This window comes from Lytechinus variegatus, chromosome 11 (assembly GCF_018143015.1).
Source record: "Lytechinus variegatus isolate NC3 chromosome 11, Lvar_3.0, whole genome shotgun sequence".
Classification (NCBI taxonomy): Eukaryota; Metazoa; Echinodermata; class Echinoidea; order Temnopleuroida; family Toxopneustidae; genus Lytechinus; species Lytechinus variegatus.
In genome coordinates, this window is record NC_054750.1 from 1,188,464 (window position 1) to 1,208,323 (window position 19,860).

Below are 19,860 nucleotides of genomic sequence, written 5' to 3' on the forward strand. Positions count from 1 at the left end.
GTGGTCATTGATTTTTTTTCAGCTGTTAGAATTCAAATTTATCTCTTACTTTTCAAATTCAGTACCCCAGTAATTGAATATATATATATATATATAGAAAGCTATGAATGACAAATGTTATTTCTCAAAATTTTCGCCATCTTTTTTTACTAAGGGATTTTATTCAAACAAGAAAACATATGCAAATATGTCATTTTGAGATGCAAACTCAGAAATTAATCCACTAAAACACATCACTGTATTAAAACCATTTGAGGGCAGATGCATTTATATGATCAAGTAATAAATTGGATGAATGGCATTCACTTTATATGGAGCTTTCGCAAAAACTGACATTTAAAAGCACTGGAAATATATCACTGCAATCCTCCTATTTGTTCTTTGAGTAATTAAAAGAAATTTTCATTAAGTCACTGTTTAAAGTGATATTAATATACAGTGCGTCCCACAAAAAATGAAACCAAGATTTATCGATGATTTATCATAACTTAATCACAAATACAATAGACGAATGACCTACCATTTTAAAGCTTAGAATCTTCTCTTTCATCTGAAATTACTTAGATTATTTCTCATTCACGCATGAGTGAGCAAAAACAATTTGAAAAGGGGATACCAAAAAGTCACTTGGCGGGCCGTATGTGGGTGTTAAAAAGAAAACCCATTTTTAAAAAGTTCAATATCTGCTCTTTAATATGATACCTCAATTACAGGAAATGGTCAAGAAATAACAAAGTTCTGGTTACTTGAAATAAGGCTTGAATTTCAATAATTTCATAAAATGAAGAGGTTGCAGGCTAGTATTCAAACTCATTTGACACTCCTTTTGTTGACGATCAGCCATGCCTTAAGTCTTTTGTTACCGTGCGATAGCTTCTGTGGGAAACTGGTGAAAACACATTTATTTAATGAAATTATGGAAATACAAGCATTGTTTCGTGGGATCATAACTTTTTTACTTCTTGACCATTTTCTGCGATTAAGGTATCAAAGAAAAGAGCAGATATTGAACTTTCAACTAGTCATTAGATTTTATTTTTGAAATTCAGATACCCCCGCCAAATGAGTTTTTGGCATCCTTTCTTCAAATTGTTTTTGCTCACTCATGCGTGAATGAGGAATAATATAAGTAATAACAGATGAAAGAGGAGATTCTAAGCTTTACATTGGTAGGTCATTTGTCTAGTTTATTCATGATTAAGTTATGATAAATCATGGTAGCAGATATTGAACTTTCAACTAGTCATTAGATTTTATTTTTGAAATTCAGATACCCCCGCCAAATGAGTTTTTGGCATCCTTTCTTCAAATTGTTTTTGCTCACTCATGCGTGAATGAGGAATAATATAAGTAATAACAGATGAAAGAGGAGATTCTAAGCTTTACATTGGTAGGTCATTTGTCTAGTTTATTCATGATTAAGTTATGATAAATCATGGTTTCGTTTTTTCTGGGAGGCACTGTATAGTGTGTAACAAAAAAAAGAGTTTACACTTAGAAAAAATTCTGGAAAATAATGATGTAATATCCTGAAGGTTTTTCCATGCTTTACTTCGGTACGGATCCATTTAAGCAAAGGACGATATAACTGTCAAAAAATATTTCTGCTTGAGTGAGCACCACTTTTGAAGTTAGTGAAAATGATTTGCGCAGAACTTTGAAATAGTTATGCGAATAAAAATAGACCTTAATCATGAAGAACAGGTGGAATTTGGCTAGTAAAATTGATTTGAAGAAAGTTTTACCTTTTTTAACTTGTTTTCTTGCCCAAAACGCTTCGAAGATTGCATTGCGCCCCATCCCACTCCCCCACACACTGAGGCAATCGTGACGATATTTGCTTTAAACTGAGCTGTGATTTACATGACATGGCTTAGGCTTGATCTTAATTTTGTTATTCATTGTCAAGCTTGGGAAAAGTGTGGAGAAACAAGTATGAAATGGAAATATGAAATGTAAACCCACTTTAAATGATAAAAATTTAGTGAAAAAATGCTAGAGATGTCTGATATGAACTTTTGTTCAGATCCAGTTATGTCCGCAGATCCAGCTGGCACAAAAAGGGTAAAGGTTGTGCTTACTAAGAGTTGAAATTTCAATTTGGGTAGCAACATTGTTACACAATGCTTGAATGTATCCACTGTATTTCAGTTGACTAAAAGTGCAAGGGAAATGTATGAGAAATGTTGTGCAGGGTAAGTTTGATTTCGCCCTTTCCCCTTGACACTGCGTGAAAATGAGCATTTCTGCGCAAAGAGATTTCTGCGAGCTTTACAAAAATGGACAGTGCTCACTCAAGTGTAACATTCTGTCAAAACTTTTACTTTTATTGGATAGATGAGACCCAAACCCAAGATTATATGTGAAAAAATACCCACATGTTGTTTATTTTTTGTCTCGCCCACCAGAGGTGAAGGCGAGACTTAGGGATCCAAATGTCGTCCGGCGTCCGTCACAAACCTGTAAAGACACATAACTCCACAACCGTAAGTTGCTTTTCAACCAAACTTGGATGGTAGATGGACTTGGGGGACCTGCATGTTATGCTGCAGTCAGAGATCACATGGTAAGGTCAAAGGTCATTTTCAGGTCAATGTTAAAGTTTACATGCAAGACTCTCTTATGACGCCTAACTCCGCAACAGTATGTCGCTTTTCAACCAAACTTGGATGGTAGATAGACTTGGGGGACCTGCATGTTATGCTGCAGTCAGAGATCACATGTTAAGGTCAAAGGTCATTTTCAGGTCAGTGTTAAAGTTTACATGCAAGACTGTCTTATGACACCTAACTCCGCAACAGTATGTCGCTTTTCAACCAAACTTGGATGGTAGATGGACTTGGGGGACCTGCATGTTATGCTGCAGTCTGAGGTCACATGGTAAGATCAAAAGTCATTTTCAGGTCAACGTTAAAGTTTACGTGCAAGACTCTCTTTTGACATCTAACTCTGCAACCGTAAGTGGCATTTCCACCAAACTTGGATGGTAGATGGACTTGGGGGACCTGCATGTTATGCTGCAGTCGGAGGTTACATGGTAAGGTCAAAGGTCGTTTTCAGGTCAAAAGTTAAAGTTTACATGCAAAAACTCTCTCTCTTATGACACATAACTCCGCAACCGTAAGTATTTTTTCAACCAAACTTAGATGTTAGATAGACTTGTGGGACGTGCATGTTATGCTGCAGTCCAAGATCACATGCTAAGGTCAAAGGTCATTTCAGGTCAACATTAAAGTTTACATGCAAGACTCTTATGACCCCTAACTCCGCAACCGTAAGTCACTTTTCAACAAAACTTGGATGGTATATTTACTTAGGCGACCTGCATGTTATGCTGCAGTCGGAGGTCACATGGTAAGGTCAAAGGTTATTTTCAGGTCAAGATTAAAGTTTATGTGCAAGGCTCTTATGACAGGTGTTATTCCAACCCAGTCATTTCACAATGAAGTTTCGATATAATTCTCTTGCATGCCCTCGCAAATCGCGATATTTCTGGTTATTTTCATAAGTGGGCGAGACACAAAATTGCTTTTGCCTTGTTTATTCCCAGGGCTTTTTCAAAGTGTAAACTTTGTTTGATGCGCACTGTATATATATTGTCTAAGAAAGATTCTGATGATTTCATTGGTTAATATTTATAGTTTTGTATTAATAGCCTTATATCACTAAATTGCAGAATAATTCATGTAGATTTGAATTTGAGTGACCATTATGGGGAAAACAAAATGAAGGATATAATCCATTGGGTAACTGATTTTGAAGCTTTGTACCAATCTTGAAATTAACTTTGAATGTTTTGTGCAACTCTTAACATTTTTTGAACTGAAATGGTCTCACTGCTAGTCTTTGTTGTCTTTACTCATGAGGAATATGGTCCCCCCCCCATTAGATATTGACAATTGTATGGCTGATTCATGTATGAATGGAAGCACCAGTAATGACAGAATTGACTATTAATCATATAATTGTATGGAAGGATTTACAGGAACAATATGTGACATGAGGATGTTCTTTTAGCTATTGTACTGTGGCTTTAATTTGCAATTGATAACTGGTTAAATAATTGCATGCAAGAAGCTAATCAAAGGGGAATGCCCCTAAAACTGTCTTTGGCAGCAGTTAGTCTCCTTTTTCTCTCTCTCTCTTTTGTTTCAAGGGAAATTTTAAAAATCGTTGGCTGTTCTGTGTATGTGGTTCTCACTATTGATGTGAGAGTACTATTTCAGTGCTGTTTCATTAACCAGTGATTAAACCTGCCTATTGTGTTTTCTCCTCCCTCTCTTCTATCATCAATATTAATTTCTTGTTTCATGTTGCTGAAAACCTTTATACTGGAGTCAAAAGGGGCCTAAGCTTTTGATCCTAGCAGAATCTTCTTCGGAGGCATTTTTGCCTCCGAAGAAGATTCACTATTTTTTCTGCAGGTTTTTTTTTTAGTACTTGAATGCCTATTTCTAAAATTGGCTTAAAATGGTTTAAGGTTTGAATTTGTTTGTTTGTCATGTTTTGTATTCTGCTGTTAATCCTTCTTTGCTACAAATGAGGGTATGTTCATATTTCTCTCCTGGTGCCACTTTTGTTTGGTCATGTAAAATATCTTTTGCAGCTTCTAACTGAAAAAGTTCATATTTGTTGAAGGTTTTACAAACTGTAAAACTGGTAAAGAATGTGTATCAGTTTTAACAACAATGATTGCTTTTATGTTTTACAGCGTACACAAATCAAGCTCTGCCTATCAACTGCTTCCACCTTATTTGATATATGTTGTTTTGTATCAATGAATCAGTTGATCAAATGATAGTAGTTCTGTTGATTAAATTAAAGATGTTCAATGTATCTCTGATCTAATCATTTGCCTCCTAGATCTTGTTCAGTATTATTTATGTCATCAGACATTCATTGCACAACTTCACACTTTATGGTCTTTCATCATTAAAAAAAGATTATTAGCATCCATATTTTTTCTCTAAATTCATGGTAGATTATGTTCAAATATATTCTGTTTTCTGATAGCAATGGTAATGATTTTGAAGCTTTGAACCGATCTTGAAATTAACTTTGAAAGTTTTATGCAAGTTTAAATATTTTATGAATAGAAATGGTCTTACTGCTAGTCTTTGTTGTCTTACTCATGAGGGATATGATTGTTTTTCCCCCATTAGATATTAACGATTGTATCTCTGATTCATGTATGAACGGAGGCATCTGCATCGATGGAATTAACTCTTACACATGTAATTGTATGGAAGGATTTACAGGAGCAATATGTGACACGAGTATGTTCTTTTAGCTATTGCACTGTGGTTTTAACCATGTTCTAAAGTGCAATGAACAATTTTCTTAAATAATTGCATGCAAGAAGCTAATCAAAGTGGAATGCCCCTAAAACTGTCTTTGGCAGCAGTTAGTCTCCTTTTTCTCTCTCTCTCTTGTTTCAAGGGAAATTTTAAAAATCGTTGGCTGTTCTGTGTATGTGGTTCTCACTATTGATGTGAGAGTACTATTTCAGTGCTGTTTCATTAACCAGTGATTAAACCTGTCTATTGTGTTTTCTCCTCCCTCTCTTCTATCATCAATATTAATTTCTTGTTTTATGTTGCTGAAAACCTTTATACTGGAGTCAAAAGGGGCCTAAGCTTTCGATCCTAGCAGAATCTTCTTCGGAGGCATTTTTGCCTCCGAAGAAGATTCACTATTTTTTCTGCAGGTTTTTTTTTTAGTACTTGAATGCCTATTTCTTAAATTGGCTTAAAATGGTTTAAGGTTTGAATTTGTTTGTTTGTCATGTTTTGTATTCTGCTGTTAATCCTTCTTTGCTACAAATGAGGGTATGTTCATATTTCTCTCCTGGTGCCACTTTTGTTTGGTCATGTAAAATATCTTTTGCAGCTTCTAACTGAAAAAGCTCATATTTGTTGAAGGTTTTACAAACTGTAAAACTGGTAAAGAATGTGTATCGGTTTTAATGATTGCTTTTATGTTTTACAGTGTCCACAAATCAAGCTCTGCCTATCAACTGCTTCCACCATATTTGATATTTGTTGCTTTGTATCAATGAATCAGTTGATGAAATTATTATATAGTAGTTCTGTTGATTAATTTAAAGATGTTCAATGTATCTCTGATCTAATCATTTGCCTCCTAGATCTTGTTCAGTATTTGTTATGTTGCCAGACATTCATTGCACAACTTTATGGTCTTTCATCATAAAAAAGATTATTAGCATCCATATTTTTTCTCAGAATTCATGTTAAATTATATGTTCAAATATTATATTCTTTATTCTAATAACAATGGTAATATGCTGCAATTCATCTGGATTTACTGTGCTATGTACAGGGTTAATACTTTGTAAAAATGTTGTTTGTTTTCTGTTTTAGATATCAATGACTGTGAGCTGAATCCCTGCCTGAATGGTGGAACCTGTACAGACATGATTAATGGTTTCACTTGTACATGTGTAACTGGATATACAGAATTAAACTGTAGTATTGGTAAAGAACACGTATTGATCATTTTAAACAGAACAATGATTGCTTTCTCACCTTCTTATCTGCTACTTTGTATCATCTTGGAACAAAATGTATATTGTGTTTCAAACAAGCAGTTAATTATTTGATCAAATGATTGTGTTGTAGTAATGTTTTTTGTGTGGTTGTGAGATCATCCTTTTTCATTTCTTTATATTATATTTCTTTATTTCCTTTATTGGGTTGTATGGTGTATAAGCAGTCTTTCAAGGTTTTGAGGAATAACTTTCTGATAACTATCCGGTCTTTTCTTGTACGTGTATGTCTTTGTGATTTTTGTTTTGGAACTTCAACACATGTAGAGCTGTGTCTTTCAACTGAATACCCACTTGGCTCCCTTTCCTTACTAACCCGCCCATATCAGCAAAGAGAAAACAATTGGAAAGTGGGGAAAAGCCACTGTAAAAGACTCTGAGCAGCATTTCTATGAAAAGGACACCAGTGCAATACATGATATTGCACTGAAGTATTAATTGTCAGTTTGTGATACATCTCATTTCCGTTAAAGTTAAATGAAAAGATATGTTTTTGTTGATTATGAGCAATTAAAAATCAAAAACCTATTATGCAACATGATGAACAGTATATGCAAGGGATATTACAGAAGTAAAAATCTTATTCAAATCTAATTAATTTTGATAAACCTTTCATTAAAGGCCACCGCACACCTTACGACTGTTCGCGATCGGATTTCAGAATAAAATGTAGTAGAATTTGATGCTAATATTGAAACTTGAAATATCTTACTGTGTAATGTTCTAAGTCATCGTACGAATACCTATTTTCAAATCTGTGACTATGCTATCATCTTCATAGAATATGCCCGCTCCAAGGCCCCCGATTTATGTCTCGTCCGCGGCACACCTCTACCACTTTTTTGGTCGAATACCTCCCCCCCGGGCTCATGTCAAGAGTGGAATCTCGTCTCCCATTTGAAACCAACAGCTTAGAAAATCATTCACAGTTGGCAGATTACAAACAATAAATATTGAGGTATATCAGAAATGATTTGCACAGAAACTCATTTGTTATCTGAATCCACACTCTTTAGTGAGAGAAGCTTTGCAAAGAATACAAAAAAAATGCTTAATGAGCCAATCGTCAAATGTGCACAGTCATCGTATCATGAACCAATCTTAATGCGCAATGTGGGTTTTACATTAAAATTTGAAACTTGTCTTACTTACGAATGCGTGAAGTGTTCATCTCATATTAGGTATCAAAATAAAGAATAATTGATTATATGATTATATATTTATTTGCCTTTGAATTAAAAATACATGGGAATCCCGGTTTCCTTTTTTCTGGGATGCACTGTCTTGTTTTTTTTCTAATTTGTTTAATTATATCTAGATATTGAATAACTCCCAAAATTCACATTATTTAACGTTGTCCCCATTTGGGTCTTATTCCCTAGATAATGCAGTTTAGGGTCCGACGGAAAATTTGTACTCTATTCAAATCACATTGCTTTCAAGAGATTAAACTCATTGTTGACAAATTCTTTGTTCAATATTTTAGCATTTGTTTCATGAAATTTGATCTGTATGCAAGTCTTTATTCTGCAGATTTCTTTGGTCCTGCTGTCATGTACTGTAAAAAAAAATCCCAGATTATGTGTTCTTTAATCAAATTCACAAACAGGGGCGGAAATCTTCCAAAAGGTAGGGGGGACAAGGGGTTGGAAAATTTGACAAGGAAAAAAAGGTCAGCACCCCCAATTTTATGTCCTTTCAACGAAAATAAATTTGACAGGCAAAAAAAAAAGGTTATCATCCCAAAAGTAAGGTCATCTTGTCCTAAAATACATGTTTTATTTCGAGTTTGAATGATGTATTTCTTACCATTATAAAAGACCACAAATAGTAGGGGGGACACTTGATATTGTGTCCCCCCTACTATTTTGAGTAGGGGGGACACGTCCCCCCTGGGATTTCCGCCCATGTTCACAAATAATGGAGATGTTTTGATCAACTCTGAGGTTTTCTGTTATTTCTGTTTCTGCATTTGCTGTTGTACTCTAAATTTCAGGTGTACGTCATCTAAACTCTTTTGTGAGTTTAAGCCATTTGTGTGCAAAATATGAATGTATTATTAAAATTTTGTTGTGTAACATGAATTCATTTTCCTTCCTAATTTTGGTAATTGGCAGCTAATTTCTTTGACTTCTACAGTGCGTCCCAAAAAAAAACTATACACTTTTCAAATGGCTGCCAAATAAAAAATGTAGCACTTTGGGGGAAAAGACTTATAGATATGGAAAGCCAATAAAGTCAAATTTCAAATGACACCAAAAAATTGGAAAATTATTCATGCTTGAGCGAGCACTGCCCACTGAAACAGAGGGTATGCAAATTAGGGTGGGCTGGAATTAGCCTTCCAATTTCTTTCAGATTTTTTGTTTGGTACTTGCAAAGTTGAAGGTTATTTGGTGAATTAAAGATCAGATGTGATCAGTTTGTTGTTTGTGAAAATTTCATATGTTATTAAATTGATATTTAATGCATGAGTGATCATGAATTGCAATTTTTAGTGCAGCTTTATCATGTGGATCTCAACAATGTGTTCATGACAGTCAGGAGAAGAGGGGGTAATATGACTTAGGTAGGTGAAGTAAGTTGATGGGCTAAAGGTCAGCAGAACATTTAGCAACTCCTCCCTCCATCTCTACCCCCTCCCCCCACTTCTCTCCTCCTGAGAGACTAAGCTTGGCTAGGCTGGGCAGGAATTAGCCATACAGTTTTTTGAGAGGTTAGTCCTTTGGAACTTACAAAGCTAAGGGTGTTCTGCTATTCATGAGTGAGATAAGTTTTGGTTTTAATAGGCAAATTTCATGAATTACTAAATTGAAATGTACTGCATGAGTGAACAGGAATTGTAATTTTAGTGTAGCATATTCATCTTGTGGACATCAGAAGTGTGTTCATGAGAGTCAGAGTAATGTGATGGTACATGTACCTGTTACAAGCAAGAGGGCGAGGTATGCTCAGACTTGGTTAAAAGGGCATTCCTCTTCTTTTTGTCCTTTTACAAATTAAAAGTCATAGGTACCCTCCCCTCTTCATCTCCATTTTCCAGCCCCCCCCCCTCTCTCTCTCTGTCTCATCTCCTGGATTGTAGCCTTTTCAAAACTTAACTGCCAAGTGACCGGTGGCTGATGGTCAGTTTGAATGATTACCAAAAAAATTTAATGATTATGATGATTAATGAAATAATTTATTGGAAAAAATGAATGTTTTATTGATCACACTGCACATTGAATGAGTTGATTTACTGATAAATTGTTGATTGAATGATTGATAGGAAAGAGTTGATGCCCTAATTCAGAATTAATCATTAAACCATCATTCTGCTCTGGACTTCACGCGTACATGAGAATAGCCATCAGTCTTTTAACAGGAGGGGAGGGTGGGAAAGAGGGGGGGGGGCAGGGGCTGAATGTTCTGTTGACCCTTATTTCATCAACCTACTTCTCCCACTTAAGCCCTATCTCACGATTCTCACCCCCTATTCTCCCGACTGGCCGACTCACATGAACACATTGCTGAGATCCCCATGATAAAGTTGAAATGCTGCCCCAAAAGAGATCCAAATGATAAAGTTGAAATGCTGCTCCAAAAGTGTAATTTGTGTACACTCATGCATAAAAGTTCAATTTAATAACTTAAAAAATTTGCTTAAGCTATCAAAACTGATCAAGGTTGATCATTAATCTATCACAACGCCCTTAACTTTGCAAGTTCGAAATGATTTGCCTCTCAACAACTGAAATAACTTGGAAGGCTAATTCCAGCCCACCCTAATTTTCATACCCTTTGTTTCAGTGGGCAGTGCTCGCTCAAGCATTAATAGTTTTCCAACTTTCTGGTGTCATTTGAAAGTTGACTTCATTGGCTTTCCATATATGTGAGTCTTTTTCCCCAAAGTGCTAGATTTTTTATTTGGCGGCCATTTCAAAAGTGTATAGTTTTTTTTGGGACGCGCTGTATATGCATTCTGTCCCTATTTTCAACTGTTCTAATCCTATTTTGCCTCTCTACATAGGTTAGCTTTTTGATCAGAGCAAGAGACCTTCATGGAAATATAGAATTGAGGGTCATCCAAGTATAATAAAATAACATCATTTTCATTGCAATCCTCATGCTCACCACCCTCCTCCACATAATAATCAACACCATCATCATTGCCATCATCATCGCCATCATCATCACCACCATCATCAAAATCATCATCATCACCATCATTATCAAAATCATCATCACCACCATCATTATCATCAGCACCATCATCATTATCATCATCACCATCATTATCAAAATTATCATCATCATTATCATCATCACCATCATCATCATCAGCACCATCATTATCATCATTACCATCATCATCATCATCATCATTATCAAAATTATCATCATCATCACCATCATTATCATTATCATCACCATCATCATCAGCACCATCATTATCATCATCATCATCAGCACCATCATTATCATTATCATCATTACCATCATCATCACCATCATCATCACCATCATCACCATCATCATTATCAAAATTATCATCATTATCACCGTCATTATCATCATTACCATCATCATCACCACCATCATCATCATCAGCACCATCATTATCATTATCATCATTACCATCATCATCATCACCATCATCACCATCATCATCATTATCAAAATTATCATCATTATCACCGTCATTATCATCATTACCATCATCATCACCACCATCATCATCATCACCATCATCATCATTATCAAAATTATCATCATCATCACCATCATTATCATTATCATCATCACCATCATCATCATCAGCACCATCATTATCATTATCATCATTACCATCATCATCATCACCATCATCACCATCATCATCATTATCAAAATTATCATCATTATCACCGTCATTATCATCATTACCATCATCATCACCACCATCATCATCATCACCATCATCATCATTATCAAAATTATCATCATCATCACCATCATTATCATTATCATCATCACCATCATCATCATCAGCACCATCATTATCATTACCATCACCATCATCATCATCATCATCATCATCATTATCATCATCACCATCATCATCATCATCACCATCATCATCATCATCACCATCATCATCACTATCATCATCATTATCAAAATTATCATCATCATCACCATCATTATCATTATCATCATCACCATCATCAGCACCATCATTATCATCATCACCATCATCATCACCATCATTATCATCATCACCATCACCATCATCATCATCATCATATCATCATCATCACCATCATTATCAAAATCATCATCATCATCACCATCATCACCACCATCATTATCATCAGCACCATCATCATTATCATCATCACCATCATTATCAAAATTATCATCACCACCATTATCATCATCACCATCATCATCAGCACCATCATTATCAGCAGCACCATCATTATCATTATCTTCATTACCATCATCATCACCATCATCATCATCATTATCAAAATTATCATCATCATCACCATCATTATCATCATCACCATCATCAGCACCATCATTATCATCATCACCATCATCATCACCATCATTATCATCATCACCATCATCATCATCATATCATCAGCACCATCATTATCATCATCACCATCATCAATATCATCACCATCATCACTATCATCATCATTATCAAAATTATCATCATCATCACCATCATTATCATTATCATCATCACCATCATCAGCACCATCATTATCATCATCACCATCATCATCACCATCATTATCATCATCACCATCACCATCATCATCATCATCATATCATCATCATCACCATCATTATCATCACCATCATCAGCACCATCAACATCATCATTATCATCACCATCATCATCATTATCATAATCACCATCATCATTATCATCACCATCATCATCACCATCATCATTATCATCATCACCATCATCATTATCATCACCATCATCATCATTATCATCATCACCATCATCATTATCATCACCATCATCATCGTCATCATCATTATCATCATCATCATTATCATCATCACCATCATCATTATCATCATCACCATCATCATCACCATCATCATCATCATCATCATCATTATCATCATCACCATCATCAATATCATCACCATCATCATCACTATCATCATCATTATCAAAATTATCATCATCATCACCATCATTATCATTATCATCATCACCATCATCAGCACCATCATTATCATCATCACCATCATCACCATCATTATCATCATCACCATCATCATCATCATCATCATATCATCATCAGCACCATCATTATCATCATCACCATCATCAATATCATCACCATCATCACTATCATCATCATTATCAAAATTATCATCATCATCACCATCATTATCATTATCATCATCACCATCATCAGCACCATCATTATCATCATCACCATCATCATCACCATCATTATCATCATCACCATCACCATCATCATCATCATATCATCATCATCACCATCATTATCATCACCATCATCAGCACCATCAACATCATCATTATCATCACCATCATCATCATTATCATCATCACCATCATCATTATCATCACCATCATCACTATTATCACCATCACCATCATCATTATCATCATCACCATCATCATTATCATCACCATCATCATCATTATCATCATGACCATCATCATTATCATCACCATCATCATCGTCATCATCATTATCATCATCATCATTATCATCATCACCATCATCATTATCATCATCACCATCATCATCATCATTATCATCATCATTATCATCACCATCATCATTATCATCATCATTATCATCACCATCATCATCATCATTTTTATCATCACCATCATCATTATCATCATCACCATCATTATCATCATCACCATCATCATTATCATCATCATTATCATCATCACCAACATCATTATCACCATCATCATCACCATCATCATTATCATCATCACCAACATCATTATCATCACCACCATCATCATCATCATCTTTGCAATTATCAGCTTTATGATCATCATTCTAATCATCACCACCACCACCGTCACCTTCATCATCTTTGTTTATGGTTCATGTTTAAATGTTCTTGTCACCAATTTTGTGTTTATCTTTGTCATTGAAAGTACATGTACTATTGTTGTCTTTGTTGTGGTACAGATTTTACTGAGTGAAAGCAAAGTTAAAATGAATATTTTTATTATATTTTGTTGCTTTTACCCAGATATTAATGAATGTCTCAGCAATCTTTGCATGAATGGTGCAACCTGCAATGACCTGGTCAATGGATACAACTGTACATGTGCAGAAGGATTCAATGGAACTTTTTGTGACACTGGTAACAAAGCTCAAGCCTTTTTGTTAAATTTACACCTTGCAAATGCACTCTTCATAAAGAACACCCAAAGACACTCTCTCACAAGCAACGAAGAGAGTCTGTTCATTTTGTCAGTGATGAACAAGTGACCATCTTGACAGTTCTAACAGGGGTGTGAGAGTTCTGATTTTTATCTGATTTCAGATTTTTTGTTGTTTTTATTTTCAGCTAATTTTGGCTTTCCTCTGTACAAAATGTATGGGAGCTCTTTCTATTTCAGACTTTTTCAACACTCTTCAGCCTTTTTTTTTCAGATCCTTTTTTTTGACCACTCACACCCCTGTTCTAAACATCAACCTTATTACAACCATAGTAGTCTGCATGCACAGACTCATATTTGACTCTATCAATTGTACCATGCCTTGAGTGAAGACTAAGTGCCAAACTCTGTCTGTGTCATATAGAGGCAGTTGCAAATATATAATGAAACTAGTCTCACTACTTCAGACTTTGCATTATTGCACTAAAAAATAATGAAAACCAAAGGTCTCTGCCTGCAGACTACATGTACATTCATAGTACCTGCTGGTAGTCACTGTATTGATAGGATTTGCAACCATAGGACCAAACAAGTACTGGGGAGCGTTTCATGAAAGGGCTTTAATATCAGACATTTTATCTGACAAGTCTCAAATGTTGAACTTTGCCAGTTGCCAATTTTTGGTATTCAAATCCTTGCACAACTGTTTTCCAGTTTTCCAGATTTTATTATTGTGATATTTGAAATTTTCTTATGTAATTTATGTAAACTTTGTATGTGCCTTGTATTTGTTTTTTATGATGAATGGAATAAATTCTATCAATCTATCTTCTATCAATCTATCAACCTTTGCAAAACATTTGGTTGGCCACGTGGTGAAAACAGATAATGACAACATTCATGAAATGGTCTCCAAGACAATCGTATTGAAAATAAAATACACATATAAATAACTATATATCATACAGTACATCAGGTGCATTTACACTGTATTATACACTATCTTGTACTACATGTATGTACACATGCCCTTTAATTTCCCTATTTTTACCACTTTGAATGAGCAGTTTGGTTTATATGATTTTACCCATGCATGCTTTTTATTTATTGTTTTGGAGCATGAGTATTTGATTTGTTTTATTTTTCTCAACTTTATCACATGTACATGTAGTATGTGCAGGATTACTTTGATTTTCACTCCTGAAATACATGTAAATATTATTTTGTTAATGTTTGCATGATTACAAATGTTACCTTTATGGAAGCCAGGTCAAGTTGTTTTTTGTGTATAATTGTTGGAAACCTTTTGATAATTGCTTTTTTATATAACTTCCATCTCAATGCAATTCTTTTTAAGCTGTTATGTGCTAATAGTGTGCCAAAATATAATGAATCATAAATTTAAAAACCTTTTGATAATTGCTTTTTAATATAACTCCCAACTCATTGCAATTCTTTTTAAGCTGTTATGTGCTAAAAGTGTGCCAAAACATAATGAATCATAAATTTAAAAACCTTTTGATAATTGCTTTTTAATGTAACTCCCAACTCATTGCAATTCTTTTTAAGCTGTTATGTGCTAAAAGTGTGCCAAAATATAATGAATCATAAATTAAAAAAAGATGTTGTTTTGTTAGCATGCTTAATATAACAAATTGAAATTTGTGCAAATTAAATGCTCTGTGTCTCTCTTTTGCTGCCTGACTCTTCAATTGTTAAAGTATTTTTTTTTTTTGTTATTTACAAGGTCATTGAAATTAATCATCAGCAACAGGCTTATGTGATGTGTTTATCAGTAGGTCACATTGTTTTAGAGCCTCCATTATATACTCAGGATTATTTTTGTGCACATTATTATTATTATTATTCATATACTGCACTTTTCCCAGAGTGGCCCAAAGCGCTTTCAACAAGAAAAAGTAATTGTTACAACTTAAAACATTGGCATGTTGCTTCAATTTTAGAGGTAGATTTAGATTTAGAATCATATGTATTTTCTTCTGGCTTTGCACAACAATTTCCCTAGTCGTGCATGACCAGTTAAAACTTTGAAATGGAGAATCAAGTATATTTATCAAGCTCGGCTAGTATTAAGCTCTAGAATAAAAAAAATGAAGAAAAACTTGCTGGCATTGGGATAGTGGGGCTTTTAACATTTTAGTTTGCATGCTTTTTGCTCATGTTTTCTTTTTATTTTCTTTTGTGATGTTGATTTGATTTGACCTGAAGACATAAATGCATGTGAGCCCGACCCTTGTGTCAATGCTGTGAACTGTACAAACCATTTAATGAATGAAGATGATGCAACGTACACATGTCTCTGCCTGCCTGGATGGATGGGGCAAAACTGCTCAGAGGGTTTGTACAAATTACACCAAAAATATTACAAATACCATCCCCTCCACACCCCCCCTCCCCTAAAAACAATCCACTTTCAATAGATGTTCAAGAGTGCAATTATTTTTTTTGGATTTGTTGCTCATAAAGTTTTTAAAAAATCTAAATATCACAGCAATCATATAGACAGAGCTTAGGAACAAATTTACAGTCATCAATGTCAATTGTTGTGTGAAATAAACTCGTTATTATTTTCTTTCTGTTATTTTGTATTTTTAAAACTCTTAAGAAGATTTTCAAGAACTGTTATCTTTCATTTCAATATCACATATCAATGGTAGATACAGATTGCACAATTCGTAAACATTCACTACACAATCGGTATTTATCACTGAATTTTAATGGTCCTCCAGAGATTACACATAATAACCAATGCATGATGTAAGACACAAAGATTAGAAACACCCTTGATAACATTATGCATGTATAAAAAAATGTATTTCTGCTGCTCATGTGACATGAAGTTGAAATACTTTTCAAATATATATAATTTTGATTTATAAATTTATATTCCATTTAAATTTGTTTTGTACAATTCTTTCATATTTTAGAAGCATTTCCCCCTCAATCTTTTATGTGAAATGAATTTCCTACACAAGACAATAAATACATTCAATTCAATTCAATTAATGTATGTGCTTATGTTTCTCAGATTAGTTTTATATTAATTTTACAATGTTAGATGGACAAGTTTCATGCTGATTATCCGTTTGCCTTAGAAAATGATTGAAGAAATCAAGAGTTCCAGAACTTTTTTCGGGATTGTTTTTAAACCTATGTTTTCTCTTTAATCTTACTAACACTTCCTCTTTGTTGTTTGCCTGTAGAGGCTTATTTACTGGAAAGTTTTTCAAGATGGAATGATATTTGAATGACAATTACAAAGATTATTAGAAATGGAACTGCTGAAAGAAGCTAATAAATGCATCATAACAACTTTTTTAATACAATAATTGATTTGCTCTGATATGTGACCATATCTAACCAATCTGGACATTTGTCTGCAAAAGTGAAATTTGACATTTTCTTTGAGTGTCATGAATAATAACAGCTCATTGATCTTCATATAATTACATGGCATGTACATGTATATGAATTTAGGGGTGACAATTTTGTCATTTAAAAAAAAAGGAGATATGAATATTTCAGGCATGGTTAACACATCCCTTTAAAGAATCTATTTATTGATTGTGAAACCATATTGTACAAACTTCTTGCAGACAAGTTGTTGAGGTATTGAGGTGTGGTCATATTTATAATAAATTTCTTGCTTGTTGTTATATGTGCATATATGCTATTTTGTCAAACGTTTAGATATTCGTGAATGCAATTCAACACCTTGTGCGAATGGAGGAACTTGCATAGAGGGCACAGACTCTTTCAACTGCACTTGTGCTCCTGGCTACAATGGAACGTATTGTGAAAATAGTATGTAAACTTGCAAATAAGATGCCTTGAATTGGTTTATATGATTGCATGGATGATTATTGGAGATGAAAAATATTGTTGACAGAATCTAAAAACTTTTTGTTAACAGAATCAAGAAAATTTTCCTGTTAATCTTTTGCCTTGTGCAACATTGCTACATGTATGGGTTTATTCAGACTGTGAATGTCTTGAATGACTGGAGATGTGGTTGCAGCACTTGTACATGTTTGTAAATTGTAATAGACCTTGTGCATGAGACTTCATATTCTCATAGCGCCCTCCCTCAGAGGATATAGGAATACATGTAAATGGAGTTGTCAGAGATGCGCCAGCTGCAGATCACCCATGCATAAGGTCTATGGATTGAGAGTTGAGAGTGGGAACATGCTGCAAACTGCATTATGGGCCAATTCAATTTATCCACAGTGTCCTTTCCCAAACTATTACAGTTAAAGGGGTATCTCACCGAGTTGCAAAGGTTTGCGCACCTAGCAAATTTGAGATTTTGCCAGGGTTTGCAGAAGGTTGCAAAGGTTTGTAAGACTAGAGCTTGTAAATAGTTTCCATTATTGTTTCTGTTTTTCTTGTCACAAAGAAGCTTTGAACAGACAAATGCTGCCATTTCAAAAATAGTCAATAGCCTGATTCCATCCAATTACCACATGGCTCGTGTATAAAATCAATCCACTCATAACAAATTTGTCTCAAACATTTGCAAACATATTTTTCCAGCTTTGAAGCAGTTCGCAGTACACTTTGATTTTGCAATTTCAAGTAAACATTTGTGAGAGTTTGCAACGCTCAACAGAAAAGTTGGTGAATCTAAAATTGTAACAGTCATAGGCATTGGCCGCTCAATGAGATACCCCATTTTAGTGCTGTGTTTCCATCTCTGATCTGTTAAAGCAGTCTCCACTGTAAGAAGTGTACTAAGTAAGGCAAAGATTATGCTGGGGTTTTTTTCATTGTCTAAAAACAAATTTTCTGCATATTTAGACCGCTTTGATCGCTGTCACTCTTGTCTTTAATGATGAATTTGTGAAATGTCTATTGAAAGTCAAATGCTTGATAAACTCTCTGTAACCATATGCTTGATTCCACACCAAATAATAAGCAGCACCAGTTTGATAACAAACCTTGATCCTTTTCTAAAAGTAGAGTGCTTTTCCTATTAAAAGATTGGTACATTGTACTAAGAATCTGTTTATTCTTATCCTTTCAAAGAAATTTTTTCTTGCTTTAAATGCGAAGAGCATATTAAGCTTGCTGTTAGATACGAGCAGTATCTTCTAAACATACACTGCTTCCTTTGAGTAATACTAATATGTTGATACAGAGTGAGTCAGAAAAAAAAACAATTGCAAATTTATTAGAAAAACATATATTATCAATACATCACTGTTATCTATTGCATGAAAGAGTATTTCCTCCCAAATAATATGGTACCATTTTTATGCAATATTTTTGTACGCTAGGATAGTCGGGACGTATTCTTTGTTGTGATGTAAGTTATGATTTGCCCCAAAGTAAGGTACACATGACTATTTTGCTGTAATAATAATGAATCCAGGAGTGGTATTCTGAACATTGTCTTTTCTCCATATTTTATCCTTTTATCAGAGATATGACAAAATTGGTATTCTGGTGGATCTCATATTTTTTGTCACAAAAATTGTCATAAATTTTGTCTCTTCTCTCTGGCGCGCACCAAAAATATGCGGCTCTGAAATGCGCATAATCCCAATTTAGAAGCAAAAGATTTGACAAATTTATGACGGGGATAGTCATAAATTTTGTTATATCTTTTATACCAAATATCCCAAAATCCTGCCGACTAAATGTCAAGCATATAGTTATATTATTTAGATTATACTGTAGTATTATTTTCACTCATAATCCATGGCTATTTTCAAAATATTTTTCCATGCGTCAATTAGTTAGGCCCTGCATGATTATGAATTCTCCCTTCATTTATCTGTTTTTGTCTCACCTGCATAGCAGAGTGAGACTATAGGCACCGCTTTTCCGATGGCGGTGGCGCCAGCGGCGTCAACATCAAATCTTAACCTGAGGTTAAGTTTTTGAAATG

The 19,860-nt window shown here is 34.4% G+C and overlaps 1 protein-coding gene across 6 annotated transcripts in view; it reads left to right on the forward strand.

Moving 5' to 3' along the window:
• LOC121423725 (receptor-type tyrosine-protein phosphatase delta-like) overlaps positions 1-19,860 on the forward strand; it is a 103,727-nt gene that overhangs the window by 21,639 nt on the left and 62,228 nt on the right. For all 6 annotated transcript variants that reach the window (XM_041619162.1, XM_041619161.1, XM_041619167.1 and 3 more), the window contains exons 2-5: positions 6,381-6,494; positions 13,814-13,927; positions 16,176-16,304; positions 17,658-17,771. In XM_041619162.1, the coding sequence (XP_041475096.1) occupies positions 6,381-6,494; positions 13,814-13,927; positions 16,176-16,304; positions 17,658-17,771 (471 nt within the window). The remainder of the gene's footprint in view (positions 1-6,380; positions 6,495-13,813; positions 13,928-16,175; positions 16,305-17,657; positions 17,772-19,860) is intronic.